Here is a 27,655-nt window from a genome sequence, read left to right as displayed (position 1 = left end):
TCTACCGTTAATTATAAGGATAACTACTATTCCTATTCCTTATACCTTAAAGGCTTAGTCTCCGACCTAGACTTTATTATTAGAACCCTACTTAAAGGTTCCTTCCTAGAATAATCCTAGGTTATTAAAGAGGTTAATATCGGCCCTTAAGTTATATATTAATTTATCGGTAAGTAACGGCGTTCCCTTAATAGCTATATTTACCCTAGATAGAGTAACTATATTAATAGTCTTTCCTAGCCCGTTATTACTAATAATAGTATCTACTAGCTCTCTTCCTTTAGGGTAGGAATTAAGGGTCTAGGCTAGGCATTTTACTTTCTCGTCTAGATAGTCCTTTAGCTATTTTTCGATATTCTATTTAGCTAGATTACTATATTTTTAGCTTAATAAGGGTTTCTTATTATATATTACCTATAGTAAGTAGCAATTTTCCTACTAGCTTATTAAGCTATTAACGTGCTACTTATAGCTAACGTACTTAGCTTAGGTATCTACTTTCCTAGAGATTTAATTAGCGCTTCCCCTTTTTATAAGTAGTTATAACTTCTTCCTATAGGTATATTCTTATTTAAAGTTAGCGATTAGGTTCCTTAGGAGAAGTTAATCTTTACTATATCTTTTATTATAGAGGTCGAGAGCCCTTATTATTATAGACTAATAAAGGTCCTACTCGTTTACTACTATAAGAAAATCCTATCTAATTCTTATATTATTAAGTATATTAACCTTAAGGTCTCGTAAATCTATAATAATTTAGTCGAGCTATTCTACCTACGCTTTTTAGTCTTATATACCTCTTTTATTAATAGAGGTCGTATATCTCTTATAAATTAGCTTTTTCTCCTTTACCTCTAAAGGCAGGGCTTACTTCTTTAATTCCCTAATTTTCTCTCTTAGGCTATTATATATTAAGGTTATCCCCTAAAGCCCTTTACTAATCGTTTTCTTAATTAATTCTTTAAGTACGATTAGGGCTTTCTACTAGACCTTATAGCGATCGAATTATAGCTAGAACCTTTTCTCGAGGTTACGAAAGGAGTCCTTTATATCTTAGTATCGTTCGTTATATCCTATTCGCCTCGTAAGGAACGTAGCCTCGGTTTTATCTTCTCGTTAGGAAGGTCTCCCTCTAAGGTTAATAATAAATTGCTCTTAGTCCGGCTATTAGGGCTATTTAAGCTCCTTTATGCCGTCTAGGTTAGTATATTCCTAAATCTTATAAGTCTAGGCCTACGATTTAATCCCCTTAATCTATAGGGTCTAATCGAGGCTTTCCTTTAGTCTTATAATATAATTATCCCCTCTTACTTCCTTTAACGTTATCTTAGGAAAATTAAGGGTTCTAGCTTAATAAATAATATCCTTCTTTAAGGGATACGTAATTCGTATATTTCTAGTATTACCCCTTAGTATAGCTAGGTTCCTTGCCTTAATACTACGATTTAAGCGTTATAATAGCGTTAATAGCTCGTAAATAGCTTTAAAGGTAATATCGGCGGGCAAAAGATAATCTAGCCGTATAGGCCGGGCTTATAACTCTTAAGCAGGGGCTTAAGAGCATAGTAAAAGAAATAGGGGCATAGAAAGGTAAATTTAGTAATTTATATCCTAGTCTATCTATTAGGATAAGGGAGGGGCTTATATAGGTATAGTGACCACATATAGCTAGCTAAAAGAGGCATTGAGATATTCCTATACCTAAGTCAGGCCTGCATAATGTCCTTGGGCTAGGGGAGTCATGTTGGTCAGGCAGGCTTCCTTGTGCATGACTATTGGGTCCATTGGGCATGACTGTGGCCTCTTATGCCCACTCTCCTCAACAGTAGTATAAGTAGAGTTAGACTCGGAATCTTCGCCTCAACCTGTTCTGCTATATACTTACTGACTGATAATTCTCGCAAGATGATATGATTATATTTGGACAGGCCAGCAAGGCATCCTTTAAGTAGAAGTGCATTCTCTCATTGAAGAAAGCTTAAGCGAATTTCGCGACCATAACTGACGTCTAACTCCGGACGTCTGGCCAACTGTCGAACATTGGCGCGTTTAAATCAAGGATCAGCTGCATTAGCGACACATAATCATACTGCCCACTTCTATAAAAACTTGGGCATCTCTGTGAAGTCTGTTAAACTCGTTCAGGAGAGAACGCTTAGCAAGGATGCTGCAGTCAGGGAATCACAGGCCCATAACGGAATTTATATTGTGATGACGTGTCTACGTCCTTACGAGTGCCGAGGAGTTAAACCTATACCTGGGGGCATATCCCTGCTGTCCATTTCTACTAGAAATGGTCATTTCACTCCACTCACTCATCCTTAATAGCAAGTCGAAAAAGGTGGCATAGCGGCTATCTTGGCACTACTTCGCCATTTCACTCAGACTCAGCGTCTATGTCGAGTTTGCCAGATCTATGTGGCTCCTTTGCCAACACAACTTAACCAAACTCATTTGAAGTGAGCTTCCCGGCCTATTCCAATGCCCGCATACCCCAGAGGACGTCAATGGACACCCCGGTTGGCATCCAAATCACCTTATATTCGATGGATCCATTCGATGCGTCTAATACCTCTCCCAAAGGTTAGCACTTGTGTTTCTGACTGCTGGTAGTCAAAACGCGTTTCTTCTGCGCACAATATGTAGCAATGACAGCAGCACAAACGTCCTCTTCTCTTGGCTCCGGCGTGGCCGATGAGAACACGAGTGAACCCGTTGAACCCGTCACACGCTGCGTTTTCTCTTGCACCATCTGCGGATGTCTCATTTTTGATTACGAGAATTTAGACTCTCCGACTGGGTTGAATCAGTCTCGCATTCGTGAGGGTTTCGTCGTGACTGCTGTTGGACGGACGGGAGCTAATCGCACATGAACAGTCTTGTCGGGCCGCAAGGGCATCGCAGTTACGGGAGTCGGCTTTTACAATGACGCCGACGCCGGCGATTTTATAGCCCCTCCCATCTTCACCTCCCGCTGGAATGACAAGTGATACACGTCTCCAAGTCGTGACAGCATCTGTGTGGTCTGTCAGCCTGCGTTCCGCGGTCAACACGACTTTCCCATTCATGAAGCCTGCTGGTCGCTTCTGGAGATTGCCTATGCTCCTCGGCCTGCCCCCACCAGGCACTCTTTGATCTTTGCAAGTCGCCACCCTTTCTATCTGAAGGGACCGGGCTTAACTGGGGTCTCGATTACGACGGCCTGCTCTCTGTCAACAACCAAGGCATCGGCGATACCCTTGGGAGAACCGCATTGCCGACCCAGACGCCTTCTCGGATCCTGTCAAACTTGCTTACCATGTCCCAGTCATCCGTCAGCTCCCCTCTGAACCAACAGGTCCAGGGAATACTGTCATGGCATGGATCGAGCCATCTGACCACTCACCTTCCAGCCCTGACACAGCCAGGTTGAGGTGGCCAGAGACAACGGGCGATTTGCGGCCAGAAATCCGCATCGGGCCGTACACTGGCTTTGAGTGCCTGATTGCGCACTGATTTCGGCCATGATGCTGATTGTGGAAGCATTGCAGCATCGTAATCGGTTGACGGCGCCGGGGGCAATCTCGGAGACGATTGAAGCATGACATGTCCATGTTGGCGCGGTTTGTCCCACTGCCATGATCGTCCAAGGGCGGAAATATAAGAAGCCAGATCGCCGGACGGCTGGTTGGGTTCTTCAGCCGTCGACGCATCGTGGCGCCAGTTCAAAGACCGACCCAGCCAGTCCCGCCAGGACCCCCGAGCAGGGACGGACGGACGGCTGCGCGGCGAGGGCCGAGGGGTCAGAAGGTTCGAGGGGTGGGTGCGGGTGCGGGTGCTCTGTGCATTGGCACTGGCTGTCGCTGTGACTGGAATCGAATGTCGGTGGCCTGAGGGTGAAGAGGGTGAAGGGGGCAGCCAATGCAAAGACAGCGCATCGTCCGATGGGGGCTTGATTCTGCAGTGGCTCCAATAGCGGCCTACAGCGGGCCGGCTGTTTTAGCTCGGCCGCTGAAAATGCTCTGCAAGACCCCGAGAATCAGCTGGTCAGTCCGGGGCTACGAACCCTGACGGTACGCCCCTGAGCCCCCCTGTCGTGTTAGTGTTTTAGGGGGCGCCTGCAAACCTTCAGGTCCCTGTCCAGTGCGTTTTGAGTATCACATAAGCATCAGGCGTCGTCGGCTGATCGCCATCAGACAGCGTGGCTTCTTCTTTGTCCTCGTCTCGACCTCTCGCTCCTCGTCCCTTCATTGACATACCTAGCCAGCCAGCTAGCTGCTCCTCCAGAGCCCACCACCACATACTCTGTGCCGGCAGCTCAAGGGCTTTTTTTGCGTTCCGTCGATAATCTCGAGACGTCTTCTCCGCGACCCAGCACCTCCCACGGCATTGAACTCGTCTCCCCGTCACCATGAAGTCGGCCAGCAGGCTGTTCTATCTCTCCGTCTTTGCTCTCTGGGCAGCGCCCTCGGGCTGCTCCACGCCCCAGGCCGACTGCGCGGTACGATGCGCTTTGCCCCTGAAACCCCTCCTTGCCCTCGGCTGACGCAGCTCCAGATCTCCCCCAAATCCATTGTCAACGACGCCTGCGCCTCGTATGCCACGCTCGAAAAGCTCAATGGCCAGGTCAAGCCCGCCCTCGACAACCTCGTCTCCTCGACCGACTTCTTCTCCCACTACCGCCTCAACCTCTTCCACAAGCGATGTCCCTTCTGGAACGACGAGAACGGCATGTGCGGCAACATAGGATGCGCCGTGGAGACGCTCGACAACGAAGAGGACATCCCCGAGGTCTGGCGCGCCAGCGAGCTTAGCAAGCTCGAGGGGCCTCGCGCCCGCCACCCCGGCAAGAAGGAACGGCGGCAACACCCGGACCGCCCGCTCAAGGGCGAGCTCGGCGAAGGGGTGGGCGAGAGCTGCGTCGTCGAGTACGACGATGAATGCGACGATCGCGACTACTGCGTGCCCGAGGACGAGAGCGCCGCCTCAAAGGGCGACTACGTCAGCCTCTTGCGCAACCCCGAGCGCTTCACCGGCTACGGCGGCGAGAGCTCCAAGCAGATCTGGGACGCCATCTACCGCGAAAACTGCTTCCAGCGCAACTCGTTCCCGCACTCGGCCAACCTCGGAATCTCCCCACGGGCCCCCGGCCCCGCTGCCCAGGACTTCAAGCATGTCCTGGACGCCGCCGGTCGACAGGCACAGCTCGAGGCCAAGCGCCTGCAGCGCCCCAACGTGCCCTTTGTCGCGCACACAGGCTACGAGGTCGAGGACGAGTGCCTCGAGAAGCGCGTCTTCTACAGGGTCGTGTCGGGCATGCACGCCAGCATTAGCGCCCACCTGTGCTGGAGCTTCCTCGACCAGATGACGGGCGAGTGGCAGCCCAACCTCTCGTGCTACCTCGAACGGCTGCACGGCCACCCGGAGCGCATCAGCAACCTCTACTTCAACTACGCCCTCGTTACCCGGGCCGTGGTCAAGCTCGGGCCCCACATCCGCAGGCCGCAGTACACCTTCTGCACGGGCGACCCGTCCGAGGACGAGGCCACGCGGGCCAAGGTGCTCGAGGTGACGCAGCAGGCCGGCGGCGTGCCGCAAATCTTTGACGAGAGCCTCATGTTTGTCAACGGCGAGGGCCCATCTCTCAAGGAGGACTTTCGCAACCGCTTCCGCAACGTCAGCCGCCTCATGGACTGCGTCGGCTGCGACAAGTGCCGCCTCTGGGGCAAGATCCAGACCAACGGCTACGGCACGGCCCTCAAGGTCCTGTTTGAGTTTGAGAACAACAGCGGCGAGATCCCCGTCCTCAAGCGCACCGAGCTCGTCGCCCTCTTCAACACGTATGCCCGCCTCAGCGAGTCGCTCAGGGCGGTTGGCAAGTTTAGACAGATGGTGGCGGAGCGAGATGGGGGAGTCTCGCCGGCCGTTGCTACGTCGCCCGGCCCTGACACGGTCGCGAAACCAGACAAGGCAGCCCACAGCGTCAAGTCTGAGAGGGAAGAGAAGCCCGCGAGGGAAGAGAGGGAAGGGAAGGGAAAATCCGAATACCTGGAGGACGAGGAGGACGAGGCGGTGCGCGAGTTTATTGCGCTGCGGCTGCGGGGTCCCAAGAGCGACTCGTTTGGCGACCGGGTCGTGCACGAGATTGAGCGGCTCCGCGTGGCCGTCAAGATCGTCGTCAACGGCTGGCTGCGGGCACCCAAGACCTTGTAAGTGCTCTGCTCTTTCGCGCCATGTGACTCGGTGACCAAAGGTGATGGCACTGTGCTAACCTGTCCACAGCTGGCACATCATCTCGACAGAGACGGTGCGCCTGTGGCAATTTTGGGTCGGCCTGCCCGTGAGCCCGCGGCAGTGGAAGATTGAGTTTCCAGACGTAAACCGGGATGAGCTGTGAAAGGAGACGGTAGGTTGGAAGCAGGGCGTATGCATCTCACCGGAGTTGGCTGTTTTTCTCTCGCATTCTTGTATCCTATCCTCGATGGACTTTGCATATAGGTGGGAGGATACCTGGATGATGGTTATTTCTTCGCTTCGGACACGACTTGGTGTTGTGCGTGGGTCCCCCAGGGGTCAATGTGACGCCGTCTTTGCTCGTCTTTGTCGGGACCGAGGAGGGCGGCTGTGCTCCTCCGATGTGTGTCGCATCCCTGGGTCATGGTTTCTATTTTGCTTCCAAGGTATGTTGTCTGGGGCTGGCTGACCGACTACCGAACTTGTCTCACGGCAGAGCGGGAACGACGACAGGCCTGGTTCGTCACTTGCTCGGCGTCGGTTCGCTCCTCTTCCTGTGGCAGGCCATTGTGTTGAGCCCCGTCCACTCATGTCCACGCCCCTTTCTGACGCCGCACCGCTTTCTGTTTTGTCCCGTCATGGATGACCTCGTGCTGTCCACGTGTAGCCGCCCGCATCGTCCCTGAGCAGGTCACATCTGGATCGTGCACTGATTCAAGGATATCCTGTCCTGCAGTCTGTCTTCTGAACCCGCTTTGTTTAGCCAAGGCCACAATGGCGAAGCCGTGGCACTGATCGTGATTCAAGGACTGGCCAGCAAGTGGCCCTCGCTCCCGCCATTGTCCTCGTCGTGCTCTCGTCCTTTGGAACTGCGCTGGAACTCGGACAGGCTGGGTAGCTCGGAGCAACGCCCTGGTCTAGACGACGTGATTCTGTTGACCGACGGCGGGTATAAAGAGCCAGCTCCCTCCCGCCAGACTTGCCGATTTTTTTTTGCTCCTTACCTTCTTCACATCAAGGTCCAGTCGGGAGGAGAGGGGATATGGGACCGGCCAAACATATCAAAAGGTCGGTTTCCTTTACTGGCGACAGAGGCTGCATTGGGTTTCCGGTATGCGAATCCCATCGCCACGCCCTGTTGTCGCCGCCCTTCCCAATCCCGGCTGTCTTCGCCAGCCCGCATCTACGGGCTCCCCACCGCCGCTTTCGGGAACACCATCGACGCCCGAAGGAGCGGGTGGGAGGTTTCGGGCGTGTCTCCCCCCAATCTTGAGCGAGTTTCGTCGGCTGCCTCGACAACGGATGAAGGCAAACTCGCGACGACACGCCCTCGCTCTATTCAGAGAGGGCACTGGGGCTTGACCGGTCCCGATCCTGCTGCTGATATACAGCTCAGCGATACAGACCCTACAGCTATGAATGGCCGCGCCGACGTCCAAGGATATCAAACTTGCCAGCCCCGACGCCACACACATACACGCACGGCGGCGCCTCGGTGTCGACAAGGCCTCAAGCGACTGCAACGGAGCATTTATACGGACCTCCGCGCCGCGCCCTCACTCGAGGAACGTCTCAAGGGGCTTGTTTCCTTGGAGCTGATGCGGAACTGGCCACTCGATATTGGTCCTGGCATCGTCAAGGGTGAGGAAGTCGAGGAGAAGACGAACCACCCCGGCCGTGGGAAGGGATGCCGACAAGGGAGAGAGGGGCGTAACAGCAGCAGCATCCGCCGCCGCCTGTTGACTTCCTCGTCTCGCACCGTCGTTCGTCTTCCCGGTTGTGCCGGATGATGGAAGGGGGCAGGGTGCGGAGGCGACGACGGTCGCCACCAATGACTCATGGTCGAGACGACGCTCCTGTCTGAGGCCACGGGAACGAGCTATCCTATAGACGACACCGATATGTCGGAGGTGATGACGGTCGCTAAACGCGACTCATAATCGAGATGGCGCACTTATCGGAGGTGATGACGGTCACGATATAGGACTTACGGTCGAGACGGCGCTCCTGTCTAAGGCCACGGGAACGAGCTATCCTATAGACGACACCGATATGTCGGAGGTGATGACGGTCGCCAAACGCGACTCATAATCGAGATGGCGCACTTATCGGAGGTGATGACGGTCGCGATATACGACTTACGGTCGAGACGGCGCTCCTATCTAAGGCCACGGGAACGAGCTATCCTATAGACGACACCGATATATCGGAGGTGATAACGGTCGCTAAACGCGACTTATAATCGAGATAGCGCACTTATCGGAGGTGATGACGGTTACGATATAGGACTTACGGTCGAGACGGCGCTCCTATCTAAGGCCACGGGAACGAGCTATCCTATAGACGACACCGATATATCGGAGGTGATGACGGTCGCCAAACGCGACTTATAATCGAGATGGCGCACTTATCGGAGGTGATGACGGTCGCGACATACGACTTACGGTCGAGACGGCGCTCCTGTCTGAGGCCACGGGAACGAGCTATCCTATAGACGACACCGATATGTCGGAGGTGATGACAGTCGCCAAACGCGACTTATAATCGAGATGGCGCACTTGTCGGAGGTGATGACGGTCGCGACATACGACTTACGGTCGAGGCGGCGCACTTTTCGGAGGCCCCAAAAGGATGAAGTAGACGAAGCCGATGTGGAAATGTCGGCAAGTCTTGTTGTCCGATGGACGCGAGAACCTGCCGCCGCACTCGGCCTGGAACTCAGGCAAGACAGCCAGCACCTGGGCCGCCACCATCTTGACAATCTTGACAATCTAATTGAATCACCGCCTCGTGCGCTGCAAAAACCGCAGTGAATATTTCATGGGTTTCATTCACAAGCCACCAACCATATGGCGCGCTGCAAACACTGCAACAAAAACTTTGGGAGTTATGGTTAACGCAGCAAAAGCCATGGCTGCTCCGGCTTGGGACCCTAGATACCCAAACACGCACCAGAAAGGGCAGCTTGGTCGGTGCGGAATACAGCATCCTCGCCACCAGCAGATTCTTCTTCAAAATAACATGGGCACTAAATACTCGGGATCCATCTCGATACACAAGTCGAACAAAATTCAAAATCTGCCGGTTCGCGGCATTCAAGAAGCACCTCGCCGTCGGTTGCTCCTGGTCGCGAAACCGTCTTTGTGATCTTGGCGTGGCAGAAGCCAATGCCAAGATCGCATCGCCGCTTCGAAAGCACAATTAACAGACGTACAACAAAAGTACCATTTCCTCCGGGATAACTCAGTCAGGTTAGAGAGACACGGCCTCATGGTTCTGCGAGTTATCAAGGTCAGGGCCAACTGCAAGCGAATTGGTCTATAGGAAACAAACACAAGAGGTTGTTGTCTATTTAAGATGGAAATTATACTCAAAAGCATCAATAAACGGCCAAACCGCGTATAATTATTGAAGGTTCTAAATATATGCGCACTTCGTACGGATACTGCTCTACAAGGGGCCGGGAAGCAAAAGTGATAGTGTCTATGTCATGTCGACAAAAAGAATGATACCTGAGGGATTCGAACCCTCGCCTATTACTAGACCGCGAAAGATGCGAAGTGGGTGTTACCCACTCCTGCCACCTGAACACGGCGCCTTAGACCACTCGGCCAAAGTACCATTTCATCTTGTATGTATAGGCTCTAAATAAATGGTACTATATACTCTTCCGCTATTTCGCTTCCTCGCTAGTATAGGCCCCGATATTAGTCGCATTCTCAACGGTGTTAGTTAATATTTGCCAAGTCCAGTATTTACATGACGACTACTCCGGAGCATGTTCAGAGTACAAATTCCATGGTCCTACCTTTCCCGGTGCCTCTTTCCACGCATCGCCGAGGCCTTGTGGACGCTCGTCACCCGGCTCGACATGTCTCTGTGTCATTCCCACCTCGATAGCACGAACAAGGCAGCCGGCGACAAGACATACCAACCGAATGCCGCTTAGTCAGTAACTTGATCACATGACCTCTTACGCAGTGCGGATCTGACTTGATCCTTGCTCCCGCCGGGCCTGACAGTTTCCGCGGCCGATTTGGTGGGGCCCCCGCCCACTTCTACCGGTCTGCTCTGTACGTACCTACAGAACGGTAGACCAACCCTTCGTCATCTACCCATGTCTTCATCCGACCGAGGCAGCTGTTGCAACTCGTGCGCAACCTCTGCGACTATTAACAGGACCGCCCGGCCGGCGAGTTGGCCGCCGTACCCAAATTTTCCGAGGTCAGGCCCGCCCTTACCGCGCCAGCTGATGATGGTATGCCCATGGACGAGTGAAGAAAACGAATCTGCTTGGCCGAGACGATCGAAGCGTTTTAGACGAGGAACATGCACTCCAACTGGCGCTCAACGCCCTCTTGTTTCCGCCTGTACGTGAACCTGTGCCCTAGGGACATATAATCGCTAACGGTAGCGTAGATTTCTTCGCACCTGGTCACGCGGGCTCAGCCAAGCAGCCTTCTGCCACCACCACCCAGTGTACACGCAAGCGAGGCCGCGACTCCCGACAGTCTGGCTGGATGGATGATGGTGGCGACGGTGAAGATGACAACCATTCTCCATCGGGGGATCGCCTGATCAGTCGCAGCCGGAAGGAAGCTAAGAGGTGCCGACAACGCGATGGTGAACGATGCATCATCACTCGGATATTCGGACAAGGCGTGGAACATCACTTCACAAGTGGTGGTCAAATCCCTACTTTAGGCTCAAGTATTCCCGTTGCGCGGCGGCAGACTTCTTCCCGCCCAATCGGGGGACCGTCTGTTCGGGCCATACGTTGTAGGTCCACATGGAGGAGAGCGAATGGCTGGAAAGCACCATACCGTGAGGATTGAAAAAGGGAGATGCTGTAGGGTAGCTGTCGGCAAGAGGAGGATATATTCCGCACCAATGAATGCATCGGTTGGAGCGTTCCACTTTTGCCTCGTCAAGCGGATGATTCCCGACATCGGTAATTACCGTCTTGGCGGTTTAGGGCAGTGGGGGCCCCCACCAAACAATCCGCCGCCAGATGTGCCGACCAACGTGTAGGGATAACCTGTGGGCTCAACACTAAAGGGTGCGCCGCCTAAAGGTGGGAGGATTATAGTGACTGAGGCGGCTAAAGGCGCCAAGGCCTGCAGTCAATATGTAAGACCTACAAGAATTACGGAGTACGTTTTCGTATCCGTACATGTATTACTTGGCCATGGCTAACAAGCGCACTGCTTACGCTAACAGGCTCACAAAAGTGGAGAGATGTGGCTGTAAATACAGTACTGTGCTGTACCTACTACGTATCTAGATAATCCTGATGACCTTCCCTTTAGGCGTGTGCGCCACAGCTCTCCACCCTTTGTGCGCCTGTTAGCGTAAGCAGTGCGCTTGTTAACCAAGGCCCATGAGTTCTTGTCAGACTAAGAAACTAACCCCTGAATGATTTTCCTAGCAGCAAGACGTATAAAGGGCATGGCTTATATATAGGGACATTTTAATAATGCCTCGTTTTAGCTGGGTAGTAATAACCCAAGCCTATATTAGCCCCTCGCATGTCTTACAAGATAGGCCAAGACATGCATTTGCTGTTTTCACCTATGTATGGCCCCTTTCCTCTGTTGAGAGTTCCTAATATCTATTTCCGACCAATTTTATAAGGAAATCTAGTAGTCTAGGCATATTATATCTTATAGTACCATCCAAGCAACATTAAGCCATCAAGAAAAGCAGACAGAGTCAAGCAAGGGGTCCGGTTAAACTGGCCAGGTCGAGGGGTCCAATTTTGCCTCACTTGGCTGATGGACACACTGTCCCACAGCGTCCATATTGTCGTCCCTGGTATTGAACGGGAAAAGGACTACCCGGCTGACATCCAAGCTGGCGATGCTAAACTGTAGGCATGAATCGCACTCGCAAGCTCGATGGCCGGCCGCAGACTCGTGACGGCAGTGACGCTTCTGCGCTTGAGCTCGCTCGTGTGAGGACAAAGGCATCCGAGGTAGGTCGTAGAGAGCCGTCGATATAGACGGCATGTTAATGGCACTAACCCTATAATGTCACCAGATTCGACTTGAAGGCCGCGCCAACCAGACCATGCCTATTTCTAAGCGCCTTAAATCATCCATAGAAAGAGAGATGCGTAAAAACTCACCACTTCTGGGCAGACTTGGCAGCGGGACACTCCGAAAATTGGATGCTCTTCGATAGCCGAAATTGACGACATGCTAAAAATGAGCAATATGAGTGGCCAAGACGAGAGAATAAGATCGCCGCCAGGTGATCTTGTCCCTCAATACCCTAATTCAGACGCTGGGTTATGCGTGCCAAGTTCGTCCGGATTTCGCCAATTTTTCGGCAGGACCTATATATAGTTCAACAAAATGGTCCGTTGGTGGCTTGCGGTGTACAAAGGTTGACGTATGGTTGGCGATGTGCTGTTGCAGCTACGGCAGTGCTCCACATTCCCTTGAAAGTTTCATTGTGAATGTTGGCAGCGTGGTCCAGAGCAGTCCATAGGCCCAGGACGAAGGGTTGGCAAAGTTTGACAATGCTACTGCCAAGGGTTGCGTCACGGCAGCGATGCCGTTGTGTGGAGCCGATATGATATCTACAACAATGATGGTCACGATGATTCCCGTCTCGGTGACGAGAAGAAGTGTATTCTTCCTTCATGATCTGTACGACATGTGGTTCCCTAGAGTCTGGGCTGGACAGGACGACGCTACAATCCTTTTGCTTTGCGTCTTGTTCATCGACACGACTCTCCTCACGCTCGGCGCTCTGTGTAGAGAGCGATCGAATCGATGGAAAAGTCGGTCTCCGGCCTGTAACCTCTCTAGTCTACAGTCTTCATCGTCATCTTCTGGTAGTTGAGCTTCACGTTCTTCTCCACCACAACCCCCATCTGCGGGAAGTTTAGTTTCCGTAGTGCCAGGATTTTGTAAAGTAGAGCGAGACCTAGAAGACGATACTATGGCCCTCAAGGCTTATACAGCTGACTCCTGTACAGTACTGTGGACAAGGCGAGCCGTGTTGAGCTCTCCCCCCGTCACGATATAACATAGCCTGAATGCCAAATCGACAGAAAGCGAAGACGAGAGCGGGGCCCAAGGCGAAGCTCGCAAGAGCAGCAGCCAGAGTAGGGGCAGAGGGCGGGTAAAGCCGTCGAGCATACAGTTAAGTCAATGCATCCGGCCCAATGCGATAATTGAGGCGAGTTATGCTCTAATGCATAGATGATCCTTTATATGATCCTGAGTCTATTCTGTTGAAGACGAAGTCTTAGGTAAAGAATACGGCTCGGCGTGCGCGCCGAGCTAAGAGGAATTCGAGTAATTCTACTAATAGGCCGGCCCTTGAAGGCCAGGAACCGCAAGGCCGCTGTCGATACTCCGCGGGACGACAACCGGCTCGCCTGGTGGTCGGTCCGAAACTTATATCACCATTCTTACGCATCTTTACTGGACGTAGGAGGCCCTCACGATGAATGCCCGAGGATAACGTTCGAGAGCAGTCGTATTAGCAGACCATCCCTAGAATGCCTGACCTTGGTCTAAGCAAGGGTCTAATAAATATGCATACCGTCAAGCCGGCAAATATACCGCTACATCCGGAAAGGCAGGGTCCCGATAGAGGTGTTAATGCGTATTACAAGCCTCTCCTTGTCCTGACACATGCATACATTCCCCGCATAACTCAACTCTTTTGAAAAGCCTTGGCTTGCTCAACCACGGAAAGCTAAGCTTCTTTAGGGAGTATTAGAGCCATCGGCGAATCCAACTGTTTATTCCGTCTTGGCCACTAAAAAGCCTCAATGCTCGTACGCCTCTGGGTAATCTCACGTATCGAATCCTCCTCTTATAGAGTGCCCGGCTGAGTTTCGTAGGCCAATAGGCAATGCTACCTTTCCCTCGTCAATATGACCTCCAGTATGCCTATGGCCGGCCGGGGTATCTTGACGAGTCAGCCGGGCTTGGGAATCATCCATACTCGGAAGCGGTGCGAGTGCTGGTTTATGCAGCATCGTCTGTTCTTGGCCCGCCTCCACTCCAGCGGATTTCGCAGGCTTACAGGAAGAAGGCATCGAAACTTCCAGTTCTCTATATATACCCGCGTCTTCATCTTCATGGTCCAGACGCTCCCTCATCAGTCTCATCTGCCTGGCACTTCTTTCGACGCCAACCTCCCTCTATAAATAAGAGTCTTGCCTCCTGGCGACGAGTTGGCCAATTCTTACCACGAGTCTTCACCACCGTCCTCTGCCGACCGACGTCCTTTATAAGCAACAATATGGTTTTCACTACCCAGTTCCTCACGGCGGCGCTAGCCTTGCTGGCTTCGGGTGTCCGTGGCGAAGTCGGATGCATTGCTGGCATAGACCAGTCCTATTACATCTCCCCGTCTGGAGAATGTTGTACCACTGACTACGCTGTGGCCGGGATCGACGGTGCAGGTCAGGCATCTAACATCCAATGCGGTGACAAGCTTGGTACTCCTGGATATTTCGAGGGCGTGCCAATGTGCAACGGAGTTTCTGCCTTCGAATTCCAATGCTCTAATGGGATTCATGCCAGTCTAGAAGCTTTCCCTCAGTCGGGCAGATGCGGTGCTGAAATGGAGGCGCCAGCTTCGGGTGACCGTCCCAACGACGAGGTCGGATGCTACAGTGGCCGGGTCTACGTCAACGCTGGGGGATGCTGCAGCACCGACTACGCTGTGGCCGAGCGCGACGATCAAGGCCGCGTACTGAAGGCTTCATGCGGCAACACGGCCAGCATTCTGGCCCCCGACAACCTAGAGCCTGAACATCTCAAGGGCGTGCCGAAATGCAACGGAGCCGTCGACAAAAGCTGGTGCCCTGGTGGGATGCATGCCACTGAGAATGCTCTGATGAGATCGGACGTGTGCAGCGGCACAGGATGCTGTCCCCGATTCAGGGAGGCCCGCGATCACGACGGCGTTTGCCGGTGGAACCCTCTCAACTTCAGTAACAAGAAGACGTCTAAAGCGTTCTGGGAGGCACGGGACCGTGACGGTTGCACGCGGGAAGGGGAACTCGGCGCCTGCTGTCCCGACCCAAAGCACTTTAGGAACGCCAAAGGAGTGTGCAGCACGAGGAACTCCCGTGGAAGAGAGGTGGAAGAGCGGTTGGTTGCCCAGTGGCGCCGCTCGGATGGGTGCGATGATGAGTAGTTGGCTGGTATACACCGGCGAGACTCCTAAAAGCCAAGATTATTACTATTTATATAGATAGGAGTCTCTATCCGCACCAAGCCTCTACTGCTTGTTTTGCACGCGCCCCCGCCCGCTGACCAGTAGGATTCGTGATTGTCCTTGGCAGATAATATCGAGTTCGACAACTGCACCCGTAGTTGTGGTCCGGGGAGGCCGACTGTGAAGGAGGGGATGAATGACGGACTTGTCGAAGATTCTGCTACAGAAAGGGGTGGAAGGCTAGGTTACTTCATCTCTTTCCGAGCCTACCGGTCTATCTCCTTTTCTCCCTTTCCAGCCGCTTTCTCTCTATTCCCGCCTCCGGTTGCCTTGGACTCTTCCTTCGTATTATCCGTAAGTTAATACCCGTCCGTTTATTGGCGTCTGCGATGCTGACAGGCTACCCTACAGCGCCTGCATATTCTGGCAGACCATCGAAAGCACAACTCTCCCCTGTAAAAATTCTGTCCCCTGGAGGGCTGTTAGCGGCTTGCTAGCTGGGGCCAGATTTGCAGGCGACCCGACCGCGCTTCAGCTGCGGGGTCCATCGTGACCCTAACAACACAGAGGAAGACCTTAGGAGAGTTCATATTCCTCTGCGAAGCCGGTCTCGACAACACGTCCACTCGGACCTCATGGCTCTCTTCGGAACCAAGGAGCTGTGGGTATTGGAAGGTCCGCCCTTCTAAACAACGGTGGCCGGTCGCGGAGGTTTTCTCCCTGAAGGCAAGCTGCGCGACAGCCTCTGATTCCTTCTGAGGTTTTTCCTGCCGCCGCTCCTCGCTATTTCCATCGCTTGGTTACTGGAGCATGGACTGCGACAGCAGCCTTAGCAAAGGGCGAGAGAATTCTGACCGGAAAAACCAAGGGTTGACCATTGTGGCGATTGCCACGCGCCTGGAAGTCCCGCTGACGGGAGACAGGCTTCGACAAGGAGCGCCAAAGAGCCTGAAATGCTGGATGGACATCTGGGAGGACTGGCCGCGGGGGCCCTGGTGGGTGGCCTTTCGGTGGCAGGAATTCTAGATAGTCTAGCTCAGCACGTCCTGTGCCCCGTCTCGGGGACCTGAGCGGCCTAAAGGCCGCTGGACGAAAAATACAACACACACACACAGACCATCGAAAGCAAGCGTCACAGGCAACCGGATCCAGAACCCTGACCGTGAATGACGACGTAGCCATGGCCATGTCGGATGCGTGCGCGGCGGAAGGCCGCCTCGGGAGGGATGATGGACGAGGAGGGTCCTCATCGTTATCACTTATGCTGTCATGCGGATACTGATTCACGGTAGATTCCGAAGAGAGCCTGGCTTGTACGAGACTGATGGATGCTTCGAGAAGAGAGCACTCGCTGTTCATCATTTGTGCTGTCGTGAGGAGGTAGAGTTCCGGCGGTGTTTGGCTGTGCCTTGTGCGATGATGCATGGACGGACGAGGACAAATAAATGATTCAGAAGAGAGCGCTCGTCCTCTGCCTCCTGTCCTGTCGTCGGGATAATACCGAGTCACTGCAGAGCTTCAACCGTGTTTCAAGGCACCACCATTGTCCGCTGGGAATCTCAACCGTCAGTATATATACCGCACCAGCGTTCTACTTGGAGCGGTTGATGCTTTCGACATGAACCCTTGAGTACCATCGGCATCCGTCCCTCCCGATTCGCCCTGCAAACATTGCCGAGTCCGGTTTTCTCGTGCAACAAGACCGAGAAGGGAAAGAGGAAAGCAACGCAAAGCAAGTGAAGAATGGCAGCTCGCATCGGCGTCTCCGTCATCATCCGCAGCACCAGGGGCGAGTTTCTTGTCGGCCAACGTGTCGGCGGCTATGGAGCAGGTGAGCAAGCACACACGCAGTGCAGAGACAGCGGTTCCTGAAGATCCCTCAGGCTCGTGGCAGCTGCCCGGCGGATACGTGGGCGCGGGCGAGGGCCTGCTCGCCGCTGCCGTCCGAGCGACCAAGGAGGAGACGGGCGTCGACGTGGAAGCTCTCTGGGTCGTCGACACCACCTATGGCCTCTTGACGCAGGAAAGCGAGGAGTACTTGACCTTCTTTGTCTACTGCACCATCCAATACGTCAGGGCTGTGTCCGAGGTGAGCCGGCCACCAGAGCCCCCCCAAGACCGAGTTGCTGACGCCCGCAAAGGCCAACGAGCCCGAAAAGCGCGTCGGGTGGGTTTGGAGGAGCGTCGATGAACTGCAGAGCCTCCCCCTGTTCCTCCCGCTCTCTCGTCTCCTCGAGCACTCGCACAACCTGACCGAGAGCAGGGGCCTCAGCGTCAGGCTCCCTCCAGACAGCGTGGCAGACCGGCCCGTCATCACCATCAAATGGGATCATGCCGCTCGGGGCGGCTGGAAGCTGGATGGTCTGCGTGCCACCTTGACGCTCCCTGCGAGACGCGACGTGACCATTGTTGACGCGGCCGTCGACGCCAACCGCCGCCTCGACGCCGTCGTAGTCGTCCGCGGCTCCGAAGGCCAGGGCAGGCAGAAGATGGCGGTGCCGTTTGCAACCGACCTTGTTTTTTCCAACTTCAAGGACCGCCACGGCCAAGGCTTCTGCGATCAGTATTTGCTCGAGGCCGTCAACACCGACGTCGAGGGAAACTACAAGCTTTGGCTTCGGTACTGAGTAACGGGATTTATGCAGTTATCGCTGTATGCGTATATCGATACCCCAGGCCTCGCCCGAGCTCCCCTCCAACCTCGACGGCGCCTTTCTTCATTAATAGCACTCCATAATAACGAGCCATCTTCACCAATATCGCCTTCTGCTTCTCTTCGTGTAGATTCATACTGCGCAACTCTTGCTCCTTCTCCTCGCCGTCGCTGCCTGTGTCCGACTCTCCTCCCTCCGCCGCCGCTCCATCCGCCACCTCGCGCCATCATCGTCATTCTCTGACATGCCACGACCGACGAGGACACCCTCGCCGAGATAACCACTGTCATCGCCGACATCGGCCCAGCAGCATGCCCGCGTCGCCATGTCCGCCCTCTCCGAGCCCCGCCGACCGCGTCTCCTCCCCCAGAACCGCAAGCTGCGCCATCTCAAGGGCCTCTCCCTGCGCAACCTTTGCTTTGCGCCTGCCAACCGCTGCACCGCCGACGACGCCGCTCTGCCCCCGAGCCCCAGCGCGCTTGGAACACTGCGCAGGTCGGGATCGCTGCAGCCGTCGCGCTCCACCGACAGCCTGCGCCTCGAGAGCTTGCGCTCCGACAAGCGCTGGCGCCCGCCCCAGACCCGCAAGATCAGCTTGAACCTGGCGCATGCGAGCCCGGCCTCGCGCCAGAAGAAGCTCGAGGCCTTGGTCAATGGCTCCCTAGGCCATGTCTTCTTGTCGCTCCACGTCGGCCGCGACCCTGAGCCTGTCTACGTGAGCGAGATGCGTCAGAGGTCGGCTGTACGTGCAATCTCGAGATTGCGCCCTTGTCCCGTCTCTAACCCTTCGAGACAGAACTTCAACTTCCAATTCTTCGACCTTGCCACTCAGGGCCCTCGCGTCTCCAGATCCTGCTCCGTCACAGTCCGCGTCTGGTCAAGGCGCCCCAATCAGAGCGCCTGGGTCTTTGTCCTCGACGAATTTGTCGACCTGCGCCAGCTCAACTTCATCGGCACGCTCCTAGACCGGCGATTCCCGCCCAATGCCCTCATCTTCCACCTCGAGGATGGCCTCTATTCCCTCGACTTTCCTACCAGGGCTGCCGACCCCAAGCAGGCCCCGCCGGCCGCCACCTCGTCGTACAACTCGCTGATGAAGCTGGCCAACCTCGAGAGCTCCATACAAGATGCACTCGAGACGCAAGAAAATTTGATGGCGCAGATAAACTCGATACTCGAGCACTCCCCGCCCAGCGCCACCGAGGCGGCTCAGGAAGAGGTTGCCCGGGCCGAAAAGTACCTTGCGAGGCAACGGCGCGCCAACCGGCTGGCCGAGGAACAGCGGAACGAGCTGCGCGCCTCGCTCAGCAGCCGGCGAGCGGCCATCCTCGCGGGCAGAGAGGCGCAGGCCAAGGTGGAGGCGGACATTGCCAGCAACCGGGAGAAGCTCGAGGCCTCGGCGCAACTGCTCGAGCAGACGGAGCAGCAGATCCACGGGCAGCGCCGGCGCATCTGCTCGGAGCTGTCCGAAATCTTCCCCATCACGCCGGTGCCCGATGCGCCGCCCCTCTCCTTTCGCATCTGCAACCTGCCCCTGCCCAACTCGACCTACGACGCCGCGACGGCCAAGACGATGGACGAGGACGCCCTCTCGGCCGCCCTGGGCCTGGTGACGCTGCTCACGCGCCACCTCCAGCTCTACCTGTCGTCGCCGCTGCCCTACCCGCTCCACGCCTTTGGGTCGCGCTCGCTGGCGCGCGACGACATCTCCCATCTGCCGGACAGGCCGACGCCGCGGCGCGAGTTCCCGCTGTACCTGCCGCGCGGGGGCTCGACGACGGGCCAGTGGCGCTTCGAGTACGGCTGGTTCCTGCTCAACAAAGACATCGAGGCTCTCTGCTCGTCGCAGGGGCTCCGCGTCGTCGACATCCGTCACTCGCTCCCCAACCTCAAGTACCTCCTCTACGTCTGCAGCGCGGGAACCCACGACGTGCCCGAGCGCAAAAAGGGCGGCGTCCGCGGCCTCTGGGCCGGCAAGCTGCGCGGGCGCATGCCCGTCACCCCGCCCGTCGACGCCGAGAGCAGCAGCAGCGCGGCGGGCACCCCCCCGCCTGCTGGGAGCGTGGACGGCGGCGGCGGCGGCGGAGCCTGGAACGGGCTGTCCAAGCAGAGCGGCTGGGGTGACGTGGGCGACGCCGACTTGCCGTTTGGCAGCGGCGAGGCCAAGTTTACCCTGCGGACAAAGGGGCTGCGCGAGAATGTGGCGGGGTAGGGAGAAGGGTGCCCTCTTCTCTCTGTATATATGTGTGTGTGTGGGTGTGTGTTGTACGAGCTGTATACGAGGAGTGGTCTGCGTGGACAATGCGAGCGATGTGAGAGATTTATCTTTTTTTTTGTCCCTGACCCTGTTTCTCCTTTCTTCCTTTACCCCCAACCCCCTTTCGACCGAGATACCCGGCGCAGGACTGGAGCCCAGCAAATAACGTGCCATTGTCCTCCGCAGCTCTCAGCACGAAGTAGCAAGCGCCAGCCCCCTTCGTTGGGCGTTTGTATCGAATACCACGTATCGACTCGACGGCCGCGCACTCGCTGCAGATGCTTTTCCGCGCCCCGTACCTGAAAAGACGCCGTGCTGCCATATGCTACCTCCAAGATGAAAGAAAGTGAAGAAGAGTTTGCGTAAAAAGTAGTGTACTAGGTGTGGTGTAAGAAAGGGGCGGATCGAACTTGGGCGCCCCCGACATGCACCGTGTGGTCGGTCCCTCTTCGTGCCGTAAACGACCGGGCACGACCGGGGCACGTCGAGTAAATTAGACTCCCAACATACCCAGGAAGACATGGGGAGTAGACGGGATCGACAAGGGCAGCGGACGAGCCCGCGCTCAACCCCCCTCGGGCCTCGCAAACTTGACGCTCTTGCGCCTCTCGCGATCGAGCGGCGCGCTGGCGGGCCGGCACGAGGGGCTTGAGCCGAGGATGCCGCCGCCGCTCTCGCTCACACTGCCAGGGCCGCGAGAGAGCAGGGACTCGCGCGCGGCGCCGACGGCCTTGCTCTGGGGCACCACGTCGTGCGCATCGCCGCGGACGCTGGCCGCGCGGGCGTGCGGGCTGGCGCGCCTGCCAGGGCCGTGTACGTGGGCGGCGGCGGCGGCGGATGCGCGCTGCTGGTGCTGATGATGAGGCTGTGGCGGCGGGTGGCGAACGGACAGCGGGGAGAGAGGAGACGGGGGCAGCGGAGCGTGTGACGAAGAAGACGAAGCGGCGGCGGGGCCGGGCGGGTGGAGAGACAGAGGCGCAGGAAGAAGCGTGGGAGGCGGCGGGGGCGGCGTCTGCGCCGAGGCCGACGCAGGGGCGGGAGCGGGAGCGGGCCCGGGCAGCGAGCGGAGCGGGTCGTCGCGGACGCGCGCGGCCTCGAGGGCGGCGCGGGCGTGCTCGTCGGCGCGGGCCGTCATGGTCTCGCCGCGGTACTTGCCCGGCAGGCAGGCGTGGCCGCACCCATCGAGAGGACAGCAGCCGTCGCTGAACTTGGCCGCGGGCGATGAAGAAGCTGCTGCTGCTGCTGCTGCCTTGTCGGGTGACGCCGTGACGGCGGCGTGCCACGTCTGCAGGCACGAGGCGTGGCCGCCGTGGGCGCACCAGGGGCAGCACCACCACTCGGACAGCCACGCGGCGCCGTTGTCGGCGCCATCGGCACCGGCGGCGACAATCTCGTCGGGGACCTGCGCCGGTCGTTCGAGCTCGCGGTGGCCGCACACGGCACACGGCGCCATGACACACCGGCAGCGCTCGCACGTCCACACGGCCTCGGCACCGGCCGCCGGGTTCACCTCGCGTGGCTTGCGGCAGTCGGGACACACGAGACCGACCTTGACGCCTTGCTGCGCCGGTGAAAAGATGGCCGCGTAGGGACCACCGCCGCCGCCGCTGCCGGCGCCCCAGTCGGGCAGCCCCGCGGGCCAGCCGCCGACGCACAGGTTGCGCAGCAGCGCGGCCTCGACAAAAAGGCCCATGCGCGTCAGGCGCGCGTGCTGCTGCTGCACGACGGCGCTGGCCTGGGCCTCGTCGACGGCCGATGGGGGCACCAGCGGCCGAAGCAGGAGCACCATGGCCGAGGCGTTGAGCGCCGACCGCTGCGTCTCAAAGGCCAGCGCCCGCGTCACCAGGGCGATGGGGTCCAGCGGCGGCGGCGGCACCGCTTTGCCCCGGTCCGGCTGCAGTGGGTGCGGGTACGGCGGGTCGTCATCCCAGGGGAGGTAGTCGCTCTCGACGATGTGAGGCCGCGGGTCGTGTCTCGGCAACGTCGACGTCGCCGGCGTTGGCTTGGCGGGCGGCGGACTGGAGACGTGGGTGACTTCCATGCCGGGAACAGCGTTGCCTGCGGTTGGTGACTCCGTGTCGGCAGGGGACGCGTCGGCGTCAGATGAGAGTGGCTGGGAGGGATACGTGTCGGCCGTTGTCTGTGAAATCATAAAGACTTCTTCGGGCGTGTTGGCGCCCGCCGCCTGGTGCCCGCCGTTCCTGCTGGGCGCCGTGTAGGTCCGCGATGCGGTGGGTGCTTCTTGCTCGCCCACGGCCTCGCCGCGGATCCGGCTGTCGTACTCGACGCTGGACGCGGCGCTCGACCTGTCCGTGTCCGATGCCTGCCTTGCCATGATGCTGGGCCGGGCAAAGGCGCCGCCGCTCGACGAGCTCCTCGCCGCGGAGCGTTTGGTGCCGTCCGACACTGAAAACATGTTTCCGAAGCTCTCGCCCGAGTCTTGCCTCGGGTCTTGTCCTCGACGCGTCTGGTCCTGGGACCCCCACTCCATACTCCTCTTCTTCGGCAAGGGGACGTCGATGGCTTTCGCCAGCACATCGGTGTCGTAAAAGTCGTATCCCTCGGTGCTCGACAGCTGGGATGGGTCGCTGCTCTCGTTGCTCGCCCCTGACACGGGGTCCGGGTCGAGACGGTGCCGGGGGCTGATGCCCTCTTCTTGGTATGATCCATGGGCGGCGGGCCCCAGGTGCAGGCTCTCCGGCTCGACAATGGGCGTGAGCCGTCGGCCGTACTGGTACGCGCCGTCATCGTTCCCGCCACTCGTGTCTGGCAGCCCAGCGTCGGCCGGTCTGGCAACGGGGGTCGGCACGTTCGACGTGCTTTCGATTTCCTCGGCCAGCAGCGAGCGGGAAGGCATCCGGCCGTCGACGCTGCCCCGTTGGACCGAGGGCCGGCGGGGGGTGTCTTCGCCGTTGCTGTGGCTGTTTCCGCCGGCCTCAGGAGCCTTGAGCCTTGCGCTACCCTTGGCGTCGTCGGAGTGCATCTTTTGAAACTGTCCCACTCTGAGCTCGAGGTGGTACTGCGCGCGGCGGTTCAGGAGGAGAGCCATAGAATAGGCCAGGATTCTCCACGTCTGCGCGAGTCGGTACTGATTGGCGTTCTCGGCGGCGCGGGCAAACTGCTCCATGATGTCGTCGACGCGCTCGGCGAGCGAGTCGCCTCCTTGCACGTATGGCAGCTCCCTCTCCAGCGTCTCGAGGTAGGTGCTGGAGAGATACTGGTAGACGTGCACCGACTTTGCCGCGGGGATGCGGCCCGAGGCCATGGCCTGCTGGGGCTTGAAGACACCCGTCACGGCGACCGACTGCTCGAGGTTGAGCGTCTGCTTGGGGTCATCTGGGAAGGCCGGCCCAGACGGCGGCGTCGTGCTCAGGGGCGCGCCGGAGCGGCCGCCGGGCCGCCGGTTGCCGACGACGCGACGGCGGGGCCCGAGAAAGGTGCTCATAACCTCCTCCTCCGAGTCGCTGCGGCTGACGCTCAGCATGGGGGCGCCGGGGCTGGAGCCGTAGGTGTGGCGATGGCTGACCTGGGGCTCATGGGTGACCGAGGGCCGTGGGCGGTGGGACTGGGGGCGCTCGTCGAGGAACACGAGAGCCTCGCCGCGGGGAGAAAAGGCCATGGCCGAGGTGGACTGGCGGTCGAGGGCCTTGGGGGCAAAGGCGACGTCGCACTGGTTGAAGAGGCCGTCCTGGCCGACGGTCCACAGCAGGTCCTGGTCCTGCCACAGGAGGGCCGTCGGGGAGCTGTCGAAGCGCTCAATCTCCTTGTAGGGCATGGTGGGGCGGGCCAGGTCCCAGACGTGGACGGCCGAGGTGCCGTAGCGGCGGTTGGTCGTCTCGTCGTAGGCGACGGCGACCTGGGCGACGCGGCGGGTCTGGGTGGTGGCGGACCAGAGGCCCGGACGCCAGGCGATGGCGGAGACGGGGGCCGGGGTGGAGATGGTCCACTTTGGCTTCTGCCTCTTGTCGGCCGTCTTGCCGAGGTCCCAGGTGTGCAGCTTGGTGTCCCAGCCGGCGCTCATGAGGTGGATGCCGTCTGGGTGCCAGGCGATGGCGGAGCAGGCCTTTTCGTGGGCGTTTATGCGGAGGAGCGGGCGGGCGGGATGGCGGACGTCCCACTTGAGGACGACGCCGGCCTCGGTGCAGCAGGCCATCTCGTGGCCGGCGCCGGGAGACCAGGCGACCTGGCGGACGGCGTCGATGCAGCGCAGCGGGGCGAAGCGCTGGCGGAAGGTGAGCAGGCCGGCGCGGCTCTGCAGGGGGGTCGAGGTGTCGAAGACGCGGGCGGTGCCGTCCTGGCTGCCCGACAGCAGCCAGCTCTTGAGATGGGGGTTGACGTCGAGCGAGTTGACCTGGCGCGAGTCCTCGTGCATCTGGACGCACTCGAGGGGCTCCGCGGCGCCGGCGCCGAGGCGGGCCAGGTCGTAGGCAAAGATGTTGCCGCTGGCGCAGGCGGTGAAGATGGTCGAGTGGCCGTGCCACTTGACGTCGCGGATGTTGAGCTGGTCGGCGACGACGCTGGCACGCAGGCCGGCCGACTGGCGCGAGGCGATGGCGGCGCGGACGTCGATGCCGTCGCCGAGGCCGAAGCGGGCGGCGGAGCCCTTTGCGTCGAGGACGACCGTCTTGAGGATGTGCGGGCCGGCCAGGACGGCGGCGCGTCTGTCGGGGGCCACGTCGAAGCACGAGATGGGCACGCCGGCCGGGTAGACGGCGTTTTGCGACTTGGAGGGGCGGTAGGCGGAGCCGGGGCCAGCGGAGGCGCCGGGGACGGGCGTGGTCGAGGCGGCGGCGGCGACGGCGGCGAGGTCGCCGGTCGAGGCATCGGCGGCCGTCTTGCCGAGGAGCTTGCGCATGATCTTGGAGTCGCGGTTATACATGGTGGCGACGGGCCGGCGACACCCGAGGCGCCATGTCCTCGCGGCGCGGCGGCGGCAGCAGGCGGCGACGGATCAGTGGGTGCGCGGGAGGCGCAACGATGGCGACGTGGCTTTGGCCGTGGTGGTGGAGGTGGTGGAGGTGGAGGTGGAGGTGGTGGTGACGGTGGTGGTGACGGTGGTGGTGACGGTGGTGGTGAGGAACGGGGAGCTGATTTGCTATTGTTCTCTCGTCAGCCGCACGCATGGGACGACGCAATTGGCCACTCCAATCCCATACCATGGACCAAGGCGTGGATTGAGGCGGAGGCGCGCGTCGTGAACGAGCAGAGGGAGTCGGGAGGTGAAGCGGTGAAGGCCAAGCAGTGGTGGGCCAGAGTGACGTGGGTGGGGGTGAAGGCGGACTGACCAGTGGAGCGCATGGAAACGCTATACAAATAATAAATCTGGGGCACTTTCTGCCCCCCCCTTCTTTTGCCGCTTCGTCCCAACCCCCTTTCCCAGCAGGACTGCGGCACCTCGTCGGCCATGGTGTTGAATTTGATTATCGGCTGATAGAGCTCCAGGGCCTCGGAAACTGGGCCCCAACGACGTCCAGATTGATTCGAGAGCCCCACGTAGGCCTCGACTTTCGCGCAAGAAGACGACCAAGCAAGCACAGTCGAAACTCGTCGCCATGGTCAACATGTCATGGTGGCAATGGGCGTCGTCCTCACTGGCCTGGCATGCGCCAAGTTCTCAGACGACGTCAGTCTCCACGAGGCTGCAACCCTGCTGTGCGTCTACATGATGTGCCTTCAGGGGCTGCGGAATGCCGGCCGGCTTCAAAAGGGGCAGGCAAGTCGACTCTCCACACTCTTCAAAGGCGTCAAATGCTCACGGGCCTGGTGGGCGAGACGAATGGCCGAGGCGTCGACCTTGTCCTCAACTTGCTTTCCGGCAAGCCCCCTCACACATCCTGGAGTTGCATTGGCGAGTTTGGTAATATGGTCCAAGTCGGCAAGCCCGACCTCGTCGACCCTGCACGGCTAGACATTCCCTTCCATGGCCTCGTTGCTGCTGAATTTGTCCCTGACAGACGGGACGGGCATCGCCATCCACCACACCAAGGTTGCCGCAGACTTGGTCATGAGCTATGCCCTGTGACCGTCCATCTTTCAGGACCACCACGACCCGCCTTGTCTCGCCCGTCATGGAAATGTGCCTCGTCTACCTGCTTATACTGGTTTCTAATCGGGCAGCCATACAGCGAGTTGGAAGCTCATGGACTTGCCCGCCGTCCGCCCCGGCTGGCCTTTGATGAGCATGCAACTCGTGGACATGTGTTGCTTCGAGCTCCGGCTGCCCTGGCAAGTCACAATTCCCCCCTTGATGACCAGAGTCGAGTTGGCCCTGGCCCCTCTTCAGATATAATGTTATTCCCGAGACGAGGGCAGGCAAGTACAACGACACCTCCTAGCACGCCGCCGACAATGGCACTGATATTCATTGCCTTGGACCGCTGTGCGCCTGTCGACGCGTCGTTTGCGTGCCAGAGTGCCCCCATCGCGTCGCTTGCGCCCAGAGCATTGCTGTCGGCAACCTCGACGCTCGACTCGATTGTGCCGTTGCCAGGGAGGGCCTTTGGAATGGGTCTTTCGACGGGGAGCTGGCGGGAGAGGTTGAGCGAGTAAAGCGACGCAGCTGCACGAGGATTGGCCTCCCCCTTTCTCACCCGCATGAACCCTGCAGCGGTCCATCGGGCGGTTTGCCAGACGCTTTGATTCGCCCGGCCATGTTAACCCTGTAATATGCAGCATCACCTATTGTTAGGCACCCATGGACGAAGCTGCAGGCGCATTAACTAGACGGCTAGACCCTTGGGACTTATAGCCTACTGTGTAAGGGGGACATGCCACCAACAGAAGATGATTTTCGAGGTCATTGTCACATGAGTCGGGCTCGTTAATGAGCATGTAGGGTAACTTGTCAAGCTCAGAATAACAACTACATTGGATAAGTGAAGTGGTGGTCGAGAGCCGGGAGAACTTGGCGAAGCCCCGAAGTTTCAGCCATTTCACGGATAAGGAGGACCGTAAACTGCATGGCCAAATGCACGCCGCCGAGAAGCCTCACTTTCTGGCTTGCCGTGGCTGACGACGGGTGGTTTGCCGCGGAATTGGCCCGCGGTACTTTCTCTCTCAGCTCAACCCCAGGCGGCTCAGCTTCAGCTCATGCGTCATGCGGGAGCCCTGCATCTCACGCGACCTCTTCTGCTCACAGACTCACAGAGATGTACAGTATGTATAAGCTCCGCCAGCCATATAGAGCGCTCACCGGAGACGGGGAGAAAGATGCACTCGCACACACATCTGGCTCCACGGTAGCGTGGGCGGGCGGCCTTTCCTCTCCGCCTCCTCCTCCTCCTCCTCCTCCTCCTCCTCTTCTTCTTCCCCCTCCCCCTCTTCCTCCCCCTCTTCCTCCTCC

At 57.9% G+C, this 27,655-nt stretch overlaps 5 protein-coding genes and 1 non-coding gene across 6 annotated transcripts; 4 read left to right on the top strand and 2 right to left on the bottom strand.

Moving 5' to 3' along the window:
* Nucleotides 1-4,390: 4,390 nt before the first annotated feature.
* HRG_09689 (endoplasmic reticulum oxidoreductin 1 (ERO1) domain-containing protein) lies at nt 4,391-6,376 on the top strand (the record flags this gene model as incomplete). Its single annotated transcript, XM_044868160.1, has 4 exons — nt 4,391-4,480; nt 4,537-5,854; nt 5,945-6,188; nt 6,262-6,376. The coding sequence occupies 4 exons, from the start codon at nt 4,391-4,393 to the stop codon at nt 6,374-6,376; spliced, it is 1,767 nt and encodes a 588-aa protein (XP_044716741.1).
* A 3,343-nt stretch (nt 6,377-9,719) lies between these two features.
* On the bottom strand, nt 9,720-9,834 carry HRG_12125. The gene has a single exon. It is a non-coding gene; the product is annotated as a tRNA-Leu (tRNA).
* Nucleotides 9,835-14,478: 4,644 nt separating this feature from the next.
* Nucleotides 14,479-15,381, top strand: HRG_09688 (uncharacterized protein; the record flags this gene model as incomplete). The annotated part of the gene is made up of 1 exon (XM_044868159.1): nt 14,479-15,381. The coding sequence occupies one exon, from the start codon at nt 14,479-14,481 to the stop codon at nt 15,379-15,381; it is 903 nt and encodes a 300-aa protein (XP_044716740.1).
* Nucleotides 15,382-17,145: 1,764 nt separating this feature from the next.
* HRG_09687 (NUDIX domain-containing protein) lies at nt 17,146-18,029 on the top strand (the record flags this gene model as incomplete). The annotated part of the gene is made up of 3 exons (XM_044868158.1): nt 17,146-17,233; nt 17,286-17,491; nt 17,544-18,029. The coding sequence occupies 3 exons, from the start codon at nt 17,146-17,148 to the stop codon at nt 18,027-18,029; spliced, it is 780 nt and encodes a 259-aa protein (XP_044716739.1).
* Nucleotides 18,030-18,381: 352 nt separating this feature from the next.
* Nucleotides 18,382-20,268, top strand: HRG_09686 (vacuolar sorting and autophagy-related subunit; the record flags this gene model as incomplete). The annotated part of the gene is made up of 2 exons (XM_044868157.1): nt 18,382-18,798; nt 18,853-20,268. The coding sequence occupies 2 exons, from the start codon at nt 18,382-18,384 to the stop codon at nt 20,266-20,268; spliced, it is 1,833 nt and encodes a 610-aa protein (XP_044716738.1).
* A 610-nt stretch (nt 20,269-20,878) lies between these two features.
* HRG_09685 (WD repeat-containing protein) lies at nt 20,879-25,192 on the bottom strand (the record flags this gene model as incomplete). The annotated part of the gene is made up of 1 exon (XM_044868156.1): nt 20,879-25,192. One exon carries the CDS (start codon nt 25,190-25,192, stop codon nt 20,879-20,881), a length of 4,314 nt encoding a protein of 1,437 aa, XP_044716737.1.
* Nucleotides 25,193-27,655: the final 2,463 nt, after the last annotated feature.

The sequence above is a fragment of the Hirsutella rhossiliensis genome, assembly GCF_020360975.1.
Source record: "Hirsutella rhossiliensis strain HR02 chromosome Unknown scaffold00013, whole genome shotgun sequence".
Taxonomy (NCBI): Eukaryota; Fungi; Ascomycota; class Sordariomycetes; order Hypocreales; family Ophiocordycipitaceae; genus Hirsutella; species Hirsutella rhossiliensis.
This window is presented reverse-complemented; position numbering and strand designations above follow the sequence as displayed.